The 12,452-nt window shown below is 30.5% G+C and overlaps 1 protein-coding gene across 1 annotated transcript in view; it reads right to left on the reverse strand.

Annotated features, from left to right (window-relative positions):
- Positions 1-923: 923 nt before the first annotated feature.
- Positions 924-12,452, reverse strand: part of dos (daughter of sevenless) — a 29,616-nt gene continuing 18,087 nt past the window's right edge. The window contains exons 4-7 of the mRNA XM_014427454.3: positions 10,960-11,670; positions 10,573-10,712; positions 9,534-9,791; positions 924-2,299 (exon numbers count right to left, since the gene is read on the reverse strand). Coding sequence (XP_014282940.1) covers positions 9,549-9,791; positions 10,573-10,712; positions 10,960-11,670 — 1,094 coding nt within the window. The 3' untranslated portion in view covers positions 924-2,299; positions 9,534-9,548. The remainder of the gene's footprint in view (positions 2,300-9,533; positions 9,792-10,572; positions 10,713-10,959; positions 11,671-12,452) is intronic.

Raw genomic sequence — 12,452 nt, forward strand, 5'->3', positions numbered from 1 at the left:
ACCATAATAACAATCTTCATCCATAGGTATTATAATTCATACAATAATATTCACCTAATAATTATTCAAAATTTGAATTTCATAAAGGAAACCTTGTCATATCTACATTGCTTTATACCGTTCTCACTTTTTTACCATTACTTATTGGTGCATTCTTCACTTCTCTTTAGCACAACCATTAGTCTATATTTCTTGCTACCTCTTTGGACTTTATCTCATGTCAAGTGTGATGTTTGGTTACCTCCCTGTTTTTATGTCTTGCTTTGTATTTTAAATTAAACTTAGTGATTTTTTCCAAAACCCGTTTATCTCTTCTGATTTTTATGTTTATATTTTGAGTCTATTTATAATGTGGGCATAATGTGTATTTAAGCGTATAATGTCAGTTTTGTAGTTTACTGCGTATTGTATGTTTTTTGTTATATGTATTATATATAGCTTCTAGAAATCTTCTTTTTGTGTTTTGTGCTGTATCTATTATTTTAGGGTTTTCAAAATTGAATCCATGGTTCAATTTTATGCTGTGATAGACCAGAGCTGTGCAATTTATATTTGTAATGTTTCTACAATTGGTTGCATGTTGCTTGATTCTAGTTTCCAGTTTGTTAGATGTTTCACCAATGTATACTTTTTCACAATTTTTACAATCTATCTTGTAAATTGCATTTAATTTTTCCATCTTATTAACTTTGTCTTTTATTTTGGACAGCTTATTCTGTAACTTATTGTTATTGTATAGACCGGTTCTGATACTTATATCATCATATTCTGTCAGTGTTCTTTTTATTTTATTTGTTAGGCCTGGTATGTATTGAAGTCTAAAGAATTTTTTATTATTGTTATTACTATTTGTTTCCTCTTGTCCTTTTTCTCTATTATCGTCCACTGTAATCTTTTTGTTTATTTCTTTGTAAAATTCAGTGATTCTTTTTTGACTTGGTGGTTTTTCTTTTTTGTCTTTCTTTGTTGTTCCGATTATTTTTATTTTCTTCGGTGTTCTACTTTCTGTGTTGTTTCTGGTTGTATGTTTGTTATACATTTTATTGTACCATAATCGATTTATCAATCTTTTGGAATAAAAGTTTTTAGTTAGCATGGTGTATACTTCAGTCTTAATGTCTTTTATGTAAATGTTGTCCGTTAAGTTTATTGCTGTCAATTAAATTTTTTGCAATATTTTCTTACAAAAAAGTTAGAACAGTGTAAAGCAATGTAGATATGACAAGATTTCCTTTATGAAATTCAAATTTTGACTAATTATGAGGAGAATATAATTGTATGAATTATAATATATATGGATGACGATTGTTATTATGGTGGATTATTGTTGTTTGTAGGCTTAAAACATTATATTTAAACTCTAAACTGCATATCTTAATGAAAAGAGTTGAAAAAGAAATTATGCCCTATAAAGGGTTAATAATCACGATTAAATATATTTCAGAAATTCAAGTTAACTAACAAATTCAACTAATTTAGAAATGAAATTATGATTTATAAATAGTGAGGTCATTTTTATTGAATACGGGCAGCTCATTTTTTAAATAACGAATAAATACTGTAAATTATTACCAGTAATCTGACCAACTTAAATGTAATTAGACTTCATGTATATTCTAAACATAAAACTTATATTATTAGTACATGCTAGTGTCTTGAAATATCAACAGATTAATTTATTAAAACTTAAAAAATTAATATAATGCATGTATGTAAATTAAAATAAATACTTGATTTCCTGATTCAATCTGCAAAGGGAATCATAAAAACTAGAATAATTATACAAAAATATTTAATTGATATACAACATTTAAAGAATTAAGTCCAGAGTGAAATAAGAGCTAATAATGCATCGTCAGAATATAGGCTTCAATAAAAAAAGATAAGAAACAAAACAAAAATTCAACACATCTAAATTACAGTTTGGTAAAAAATTGAAATTATTAACTATATACTTAAATTTTCACAGAATAAGCCAGAATTTCTATTTTATGAGTACAATGTAAAAAAGAAAATAAAATACTTCACAGAAGAAAGATGCCATAGTAGATGGCACAACACATACATATATAGTGCAGAGAAATGAAACCATTTTGGTAACAATTAAATTTATCTACTTGAAAAGTAAATATGAAAAGGCAAAACAACCTAAAATAAGTAAATTGGGATTCCTGAGAAAAGTAATCAGTATAATAAAGAGTTAAGTTGTAATATTAGGAAGTTTTCTAAATAATGCACACCGTGAGCTGCCAGTTCTATGATAATGGAGACTAGCAAAGTTTTAAAAACATGTAATTTCCTGAAACAAAAAACACAAAAATAAAATTTTATAGAATAAAAAGTACTGGCACAACATAGGATAAATCTTTACAGATCTTGACAGGATGACATTGAACAGATACAAGGGTTGAAATAATATTAAAAGGGTGATTGAATATTTAATTATATTCAATTTTTATTCATAAAAGGCACAATATAAAATTTAATAAAAAGGGAAGAAACTTAGCATGTGCAGGTAGAGATTTGAAGTAATAAGACAAATTAGGAGAAATAATAAATTTTTATGAGTCTTACAAACCAATAAACAAATTCTTAATAGCTATACTTTATATATATTAATAAACCTTCGTATTAATTGTATTAGTTCATATTTTTTATTATTTACTCCCAATTATTCACAATCTCGATAATTTGAACATCTTAATAATTCGCATTCAATCCTAGGATCCTTGACAATATGAATTATCAGGACTACTGTATCAATAATAAACAATAATCAACTGATAATAAATTCCTATGTATACAGAAGAGTTTGGAATTAAGGAAAAAAGTCACCGATCCAAGAGCTAATTCTATTATAAATCATCTAGAAATCAAAGATAGGGTTCTTCAAACATTACTAATCTATTGTAGCCTCACATTATCAAGATAGTAATATGAACGGCACACTGCAAATTGTAATTCATTGGTTGGAAATAAGTTATACACTGATTGGAAAAATGTTTTACACTAACAATTCAATGGTATTTTCAAACTAATTAAGTTACTGACCAACAACCTTAATGTTTCCATTTAAGGAATCAAAAACATTTTCAAAAACAATTGAAAAACTTCTCCAAAACATTCTAAAACACATTTAAAAATCAGGTCTGTATATATCTCAAAGTAGGGCAGTAACTTTCACTTCCTGTCCTCCCTTACTTTGAGATGATATTAATATTGTATGTCTTAAAACAGCTATTTTTTTATTATTTAGGATAAAAATATGTTTTATATATAGATAAGTGAAATTAAAATCTGATTATTGACATAACAATCATGGAAATAGAAAAAATCTTTCATACTTTCTGTATATTTATTGTTTATTGCCACCAACAATGTTATGGTTATTTCTTCAAATAAAAAAAATTAAGGTAATTAATTCAGTTATTAAAGCCCTAAATTAAAGACATAAATGTTTTGGATTTAATTTTTTTTAAATTAATTTTTTTTATTTTTCTGCTTTTTTACAACTTTTAATTTTAGGGTTTATTGAGGTGGGAATAATGAATATCAACACTGTCCCAGTCAATAATACAATAGTTTAACAAATGATACCGGAACAATCAGGAGAGATTGTTCAGTCTTGGCTTTTTTCTGAATCGAACTCCAGTTTCAATTTTTCTTTTTTTCCCCCCCTTAAATTATTCATCAAATTTTTACTACTTTGTATTAATCCACTGTTTATAACTACTAACAATGAGAGCTAGTTATTTACTTCAAATAAATAAAATTGAAGATACTTTACAGGAAGATTTTTGGAAACTTTGGCATTTAAGCCCAGTTAAACTACTTTGTTAGTTCTTAGATGAAAGATCATCTGGCTTTACATTGATATACTGAGTTATTCAAAATTGGTAAAGCCATTTTGGAGAAAATCAAAGAAATGTGCTAAACAAATTCTGTAAAGTAGCACTTTCAGTTGTTAAATTTTACAAAAAAGTTACTGTAACATTCCAGGCACACACATGTTCTAAATACGGGATTTCAGTTTCATACCACTTTTCATTTTTTTTCACAGGCTGTTCAAACACACAGACTATTTTGGAATTATTTGGATTCAGGGGACCTCAAAATGTGTATTTCCATTGAAAACTCAAATTCAAAATTTTGTACGATCACAATACTTCCCCTTCCTATATATACTATATATCGGTAGGGGATATATATACTATATATTGGTATATGAGAATAAAAAACATTTTGAAAAAATAGTAAAGATTAATAATTCTACTATAAACAATTTAATCAACATTTTAGAATAAGTATACCAATCTTGCAAATCGAAAAATAAACTGTATGTATAATACTATAAATAGAAGATTTACTAATCTCATATAATACAGGAAGTAAATGAAAAGGCCAAAAAAAAATTGAAGCCCACTAGGAGCAACAGAAAAAGTTGAAGAATTAAAATTAGAAAACAACCTAAAAGCTAAAATATCTGACCTTGAAGTTAGAATTAATCAGACAGAACAAAATCACCTAAAACATTCTGAGGAGATAAGAGGAATTCCGGAGAAGCAAGGCGAGACTGTAGTGGGAATAATTCTCAGCATTGGTGCAGGCCTGGGCATAAAGCTGTGTCCGAACGATCTGGACCATGTGATACAGCTGAGGTTTGTGAAACACATTGTTGAAACACTGGACCCTATTTTAGAGAGCTTTGTCTGCGAAACACTAAGAGATGAGCTGATGTGGCAAAGAAGAGCCAATTTAGGTTAGGATGATAGCAACTTGTACCTTATATATGTCAGTGAAGCAGTGATGCACACCAAAATCAGCTATACTGGTTAGCCAGACAGAAGCAGAAAGTGGCGAAAATCAAATAAGTCATATAACAGAGGTAGGGTCAGGTGCAGGCAATCCAATGGCTACCCAGTGGTCATCATAGGCAAGTCAAGCGACTTGGATGTCTTCCATTTAATTCAGTACTCAAGTTATTGCAATATTATATGAGGAGATGGTTGGGGGGTGCGGTCAAAATAAAACACAAATAAGTTGAAGTAACTTATTTGTATTTTATTTTGACCGCAACCCCAACCATCACTCCTTGTATAAGTCATCCACAGTCAACTATCCCTCATGAACATTGCAATATTGTTATAATTTTATTTTTCAGCATAGAAGATACTTTATTTATATTTATCTACATTGTTATGACATTAGAACATTTAGAATTTTTTTTTTCTCTCTATTTTTTCTTTAGTTACTTTCTTATAACCTAATTTTTATTGACAATTTTTTCAATTATGAAAACTCCAGAAACAAATTCCTTTCAATTTTGTATCATAGTTACATTCTATCTAATCATAACATTATATTAAAAAAAACAGTTATTATCTATCCCATATCCTTTATTACTTTTCCATTTTCCACCCCATAGTTATGACTAATATCCTCAGCTCCTGTCACATTAATGCACAATCCCTTATAGTCCATTTCGATGAATTCCAACAGTATTTCCTCAATAATTTTTACCACATTATAGTAGTATCTGAAACATGGCTTAAGCCCTTTATTCCTTCCTCCCAAGTTTCTTGCACCATGACAGATCCAATTACACGGGAGGTGGTGTCAGATTATATGAGCATGTTAGTCTAATGGCCAAAATCCTACTCCATTCCCCTTCTCCTAATTTTTCTCATGCAGAAAACATGTTTTTTTTTTTAAATTTCAACCATATCTCCTCCTCTATTTGCTGTTGTTTACCGGATTCCCCGAGTTCCACTCGATAAACCCTTTGAATCCTCCCTTGTCCAACTTGTTTCCACTTATTGCAATATCATTAACATTGGTGATTTTAATATCAACATGATCTCTAAATCCAGTGATAAATCTTTTCTTATAGATGTAATATTTTCTCTCTATCTTTACCTTGTTCGTTGTCGGATTTCTTTTAAATAAAACCACTAAATTGAATCAATTTAAACAACTTTAATACTCTCTACACACAATAAAATCAGACTGTAATTAAATCATATGTATAACCTCCTCCCAGTGTTGCCAGATACATATATTTCTTACAAAAAAACAATATTTTATCCATAGTTGGAAGATGTATTGTTTTAAAGATATAGAGCTTGATGTCCTTACCTCCCTCCCTCTTTCCCTCTATAGTATTGCATATTTGGTAGTAAATACTATTTGCTTTGTTTATCCTATTGGACACTTCTTGGTCTATTTTACCAGATTTATTGAAAATTGTTCCAAGGTAGGTATAGAAGTCCACTCTTTCCAATACTTCATCATTGCACACCATTCTTACATTGCCCTAGTCCATTCGAGCTGCACAATAGTCGAATATTTTCAAAAATGGATCTTAAGGATGCATTCTTCCATCTTGAGTTAGAGGATTCATCTCGTCCTTTTATGATTTCTCAGGAGTTGACGGGTATATAACAGTTCAAGGGATTGCCACAAAGATTGACATCTTAACCTGAAATATTTCAAAAAGACAACTGATACCGTGTTGCCTGCCTGCATGGGATGTTTTGCATTTGTTAACAACACCCTGGTGTACTCTTTAACCAAACTGAAGCATGATGATAGATTAAAGCTAGTTCTCGATAAGTTGAATGATGCAGGGTTCACACCGAATGGCAAGAAGTGCCTTTTCGGAGTTAAAGAATTGGATTTTCTGGGACACCATATCACAGCAAATGGGTTGAAGTTATCCGAAAATAAAGTTAAGGACGTCCTGGATTTCCGAGCACCTAGTAACAAGAGTGAGGTCTACAGCTTCCTAGGAATTATCAATTTTGTAGGCCAATGCACACCAAATCTATCATGCCATCCTCGTCACTTCCAAGATTTATTTTAAATAAACCCACTGAATTGAATCAATTTAAAAAACTTTAATACTCTCCACACACATTAAAATCATACTGTAATTAAATCATATGTATAACCTCCTCCCACTGTTGCCAGATACATATATTTCTTACAAAAAAAAAAATGTTATCTATAGTTCACAGTTCACTACATTCTTAATTTCTTACACATCACACACAATCCTGTATCACCCGGTTATCTACAGGTGACCAACCTATTCTAACCATGGTGGAGGGTCAAGTTTTTCATTTTGTGGGACTGCCACTCAATGAAAAAAGTCAATGCCCCAGAATAGATTCAAACAGGCGCCACTAAAGTTCCCAGGTGGAAAAGACCTGTGCCTCAACCAACTGAGCTATGGACGCCCCACTCATTTCGATATTCTAACTAAGAGCTTCAATCCAGAAAAAAAAATTTTTCCCACGTATCCTCCGATGAACTACTACCATTTTAAGATCCCAGACCAGCGATTTTGGACCGGATAATATTCCTATAAAATTGATTAAATCTTTCTCTCAATCCTTATTCCCATACTTTATCACATCTACAATCTTTCCTTGCAAAATACCACATTTTCTTCTCTTTGGAAAACCACTTAAGTCCGACTATTAAATAAAATCCCAACTCTTTCTTCACCTTATGACTTCCATACCATTTCTCACCTTTCTAACCTTTCAAAACCACTAGAATGCCTTGCTCAAAATCAACTCTCAAACTTTCTAGAAGAATGTTCTTTTATCAATTCCCTCCAATCTCCAATAACCTCCAATCTGGCTCTCAATTAGGCTATTCAATACAATCTGCTCTCCTTAAAATAAACCATGACTCCAAACTGCCATTGAACACTGAAACCTTAATAATCCTAATCCTTCAAGATTTCTCCAAAGCATTTGACACATGACCATAGCATTCTTCTAACTAAACTATGAAATCTTCCTCTATCTTTGAACTGGTTTCAATCCTTCCTAACAAAGCATTCCCAGTGCATAGTGGTTCCAGATAAACCTCCATCAATGAATGATTCAACACCTCACCTGCGGTGTCCCTCAGAATTCATCGCTATTCCCCACCCTTTTTTGCTATATACATCAATAACCTTCCCCTCCTTATCAAACATCTGAATGCAGATGATTTCCAAATTTACCAGTCCTTCCCACCTTCTGATCTATTAGTTGCCATGGAGAAACATTAAGAAGACTTAAATCAAATTAGTCACAGGGCAGAAAACAAACATAAGTTGAATGCAGAGAACATTAAGACAATCATAATAGGATCCAATCACCTCCTAAAACCTTCCAACCTTGTTCTTAAGCAACAGTCCAATAAAATTCCATTCATCCACCAAAAACTTTGATGTCACCATAGACCAAACTCTCTCCTGAAAAAACGAAGTCCCCATATTTCTCGTTGTATCTTCTCCAGCCAAAAGCATTTAAATTACCTTTTGTTACCCTAGTTCCTTTTGAAACCCATAGGCTCCTAGTTACTTCCTTAATATTCCTCCACTTTGACTACTGTAGTACGATTTACGGGGGTATCTCTGGGGATCTCAAAGCAAACTTATAACAGTTGATTAATTGCTTTGTACATTTCATCTTATATGAAGGGTGGAAGCCCTCAGTACATTACCGCAACACCTCTTCATGGCATTCAGGCTTATATATAATTGCCCATCGAACCGCTGCCTTTGGTAGATCTTTTCTTATCCATTCCTCTTCCCTATGCCCTTAAACACCCTTCAAACCTTCAAATCCTGTATCTTTATTTAATCACCAATTTCCATCCAATTCCCGAAGAATAACAATTAAAAGCTTTAAACAAAATTGTAAATTGAAAGAAAGATAGATGCAATGTAACATAAATATTATTAGAGAATATCTATATATAATTTGCAGATATCAATGTATCCTCATACAATCATTTATTTCTTTTCTTTTATTTTTATTAGAATATACCTTTCGAATTATAATTTTTTAGAGGATTTCTATTTTTTACTTATTAATTTTTTTTGCATTCTTATTTATTTATTACTAATTTTTAAATATTTTTCAACCTTTGATGTTTTCGATTTTCTTCTATACTTGCAAAATATATGTACATAAACAATAATTGTTCTTTTTTGTTAATTATTTTTAGTACATCAGTGTTTGATTCTTCTTTATAAATATTATTAGAAATTAATCATCCTATGATTTATTAGGTGATATATGGTTTTGTTTTGACTCAGTTAACTATTGTTGTTTATTTATTTTTTTCTTCTCCAATTTATTATTTCAGTTATAGTTTACAAAGTTCTCTAAGTTCATTTATTTTTTTTTTTTTAGTTTTGTTACATACTTTAAGGCACTAATGCCACTAGTCAATGCCTATAATATTATTCTAATGGGACTAATCCCAGAATAAATAAAGAATATTACCAGCAAGTAAGACAATAAGTATGGGCTAACTAAGTAATTTAAAACATGCAAGAAGAATTAATTAAGAAGCATATTTTCAAAAGGAATAGATAATAAATTTTAAAAATCAATATATTGGTAAACAATTTTATAAAGAAAAAATTCAATATCATCAATGCATATCATGTACAGAAATAAAATTAGCTAAAGTTGCTACCTAACATCAACAAATGATGATAATATAAAATTAAAAAAAAAACTAACCTCAACAAATTAATGTTAATTTGCATCAGAGCATTGTTTTCTCTCTTCTTCAACTTTCTGCCTAGTCCTGTTAAATGCTTCTGTTTTAACAAAATCAACTTCTTTATAAACAGTGCTCCTTGTGATTTCTGCAGATGATGGATTCCCACTATCACTTGAATCAAGATCGAGATCAAGGTATTGAATCTCAATATGTTTCGTGCTATTTCTTGAATGGAAACCAGAAAATGGAAATCTACCACTATCTTGGCTGCAAATCTGCAAAACAAAACACACGCACATATATATAGTCATAATGTATGATTGTAATGATCTACGAAAATCTATATTTCAATAATTAATGAGTTCCGCTAAAACCAGTTAGACCATATAAGCAATATAAAAGTGATTTTAGTGTAAAAAAAAAAAATAGGCTAAATGTAGGTTTGTAGAGTATTTATAGAAAAACAGCCTTCGAGACAGGATTAATACAAGAATGTCACAATCTTCTACTTATAGAAGATTGTAATATACTTGGAAATTTTTTATCATCTTCAGACCAGTTAGTAGGGAAGGAAAATCTAGTACAAGAGATCACCATATTTTAATTATTAGGATGCAAAAGTTGAACTTGCTATGGATGCTTGGTCAATTAAGGAGCTGCTCCTATGGGATACCCCCAATTAGTCACACAAAACTGTGCTAAATGGTGAAGCCTTAAAAAGAATTCATGAAGCCATGACCATATATGAATTTAGACAGAGATGGTAAGGGTTATAGTCAACAAGAAATACAAATAGTTCTCTACTATTTACTATTTATTTATTGCTAACGTTTAGACCCTCAATGTAGGTTTTGATGGATGAGTCAGTTCTTTGTTTACATCTCCATTCATCACATCAACCCTGATGAAGACCAACATTGTGGTAGAAAAGTCGACAATAAATAAGTAGTTTAGAACATTTTTTTATTTCTTTTTGACCCTAGCTTTGACCATCTCCTGCTAAACAACTTAATTAATTTAAATAAACTAAAAATTAAAAAATATAAAGAAAAATACCTCATCAAACTCACTGCATCTAGATTCAAGGTCAGGTGTTTCAGTATGGGCTGTTTTAGATACAGGAGAATGACGTTCAAGGTAATGTGTAACAAGCTCAGATCTCCCTACAGGAGGTGGTCCAAGTTTAATTGGGGCATCTATCAGAAAAAAAAGTTATAAAAGACCTAAAATAAATTTAATAACATAACATATGTTAAATAAAAAAAACTTAGGATTAATTTGGAACGTAAATTATAGTTTATTTTATGGTAATAAGAGCACTTGTCAATCAAAATTAGTTATTTATAATTATAAAGTTTTGAAAATAGCAGCTAAAAGTAGTACAAATAAGTACAAATACACAATATATTTTTATAAAAGATAAATACAAAAATTAATAGTTACTTTCATCTTTGGGTCTAGATGTTGGAGGGGTTGGTTTAAGATTCCTTAGGTGTGTAAGATCAACATTAGGTTGATGTGGAGAAGGTTCATTGGAAATTGAATCTGATGCTTTCCTTCCTGGCTTCAGTTCCCTGTAAACTATGGGAGGATTGCTTGCACTCAGTGGGCTAGAGACATTTGAATAATGCACACTTGAAGCATCCGAGTGAGGAGAGTTAGGCTCATCACCAGATAACGAAACAGCAAAATCATAACGGAAAAAAAGATCAGTAGATGGAGCAGCATTTGAATAACAATGTCTTCTAGGAGCTGGAACAGGATCAGATTCTGTTTCTCCATTCATTTGATGGGATCTAGGAAAATCATACATGTCATTTACAACATTTTCGGTTCTTTGAAAATCTTTAGGGCTTGAATTCTCGATGTTAAGATAAGTATGACTATCAGTTGTATCAGTCCCAGGACTCTGAAGAGGTGGTGTAGTAGAATCAGAAGCCCTCAACTCCAATTCACTAGGAGGATGAAGAGGTCTGGGGGAATCATAAAATTCTTCAGAATGTAAATTGGAACTCAGTGGTTTCCCAGTAATACATTCACTGATGGGTATATATGGGCCAGAGGCAGTGCTTGATGGAGAAACTGGAGGAGATTCTGCTTGCTGACTTGAAACTTCCACTAATGATGATGAGTCGTCTTGTACAAATGGGAAAACTGAAAAAAAGAGAATAAAATTATTTTAACAAGCACTTTAACATAACTTTATACAAACATTATGACTTAAAAAAAGATAATCATACAATAATTTTTTAATAGCATAGTAATTATTTTATTCTTGTAAACAGTATTTTAAAAACAAAAGTAAGTAGTACTAAAATAACAAAATAATTGTGAAATATTTTTTTTTAAAGTTCTCTCTACTTCATTATTTACTAATTGTTGAGTGATATATTTCATACACTAGGTGTCAAGAATTGATATAATCCATTCCTAACACTAGATTTATAGAACCCTTTCCTTAAAAGGATCTTTAATTTCATATTTAAAAGTGAAAATTAAATCTAATCCAATAATTTTATTATTGTCCGTATTTAAAAACAAAAAATAGACAATTTCTAATAATCATAATTTCATTCATGAACAAATCACCTAAATATGATATAGCAAATACTAATTTAAGGGTGTGTGATATAGATGTAGATACTGATGAATTCATGAGCAAGTTAATTCAGTTCTTAGCTTACAGATAATATCCTAAAAAGTTTAATAGCTTTCTGGAGATACTGACTACAGATTTACTATCTAATTTTCATAAGTAGATGCTCATTGCAGTTTTTACAACTTATTTCATCATTATAAAATTTATTAACAAGGTTTTCCAAAATTCTGGTTAACAATATCAGTAAGATTTTCATTTGTGCATGTGGAATATGATGTTTATTCTATCCTATATTTTACCATTACAGAAGCAACAAGACAAATCTCAATTTCATATA

Source organism: Halyomorpha halys, unplaced genomic scaffold, assembly GCF_000696795.3.
Source record: "Halyomorpha halys isolate HHAL.00 unplaced genomic scaffold, Hhal_1.1 Scaffold646.1, whole genome shotgun sequence".
Taxonomy (NCBI): Eukaryota; Metazoa; Arthropoda; class Insecta; order Hemiptera; family Pentatomidae; genus Halyomorpha; species Halyomorpha halys.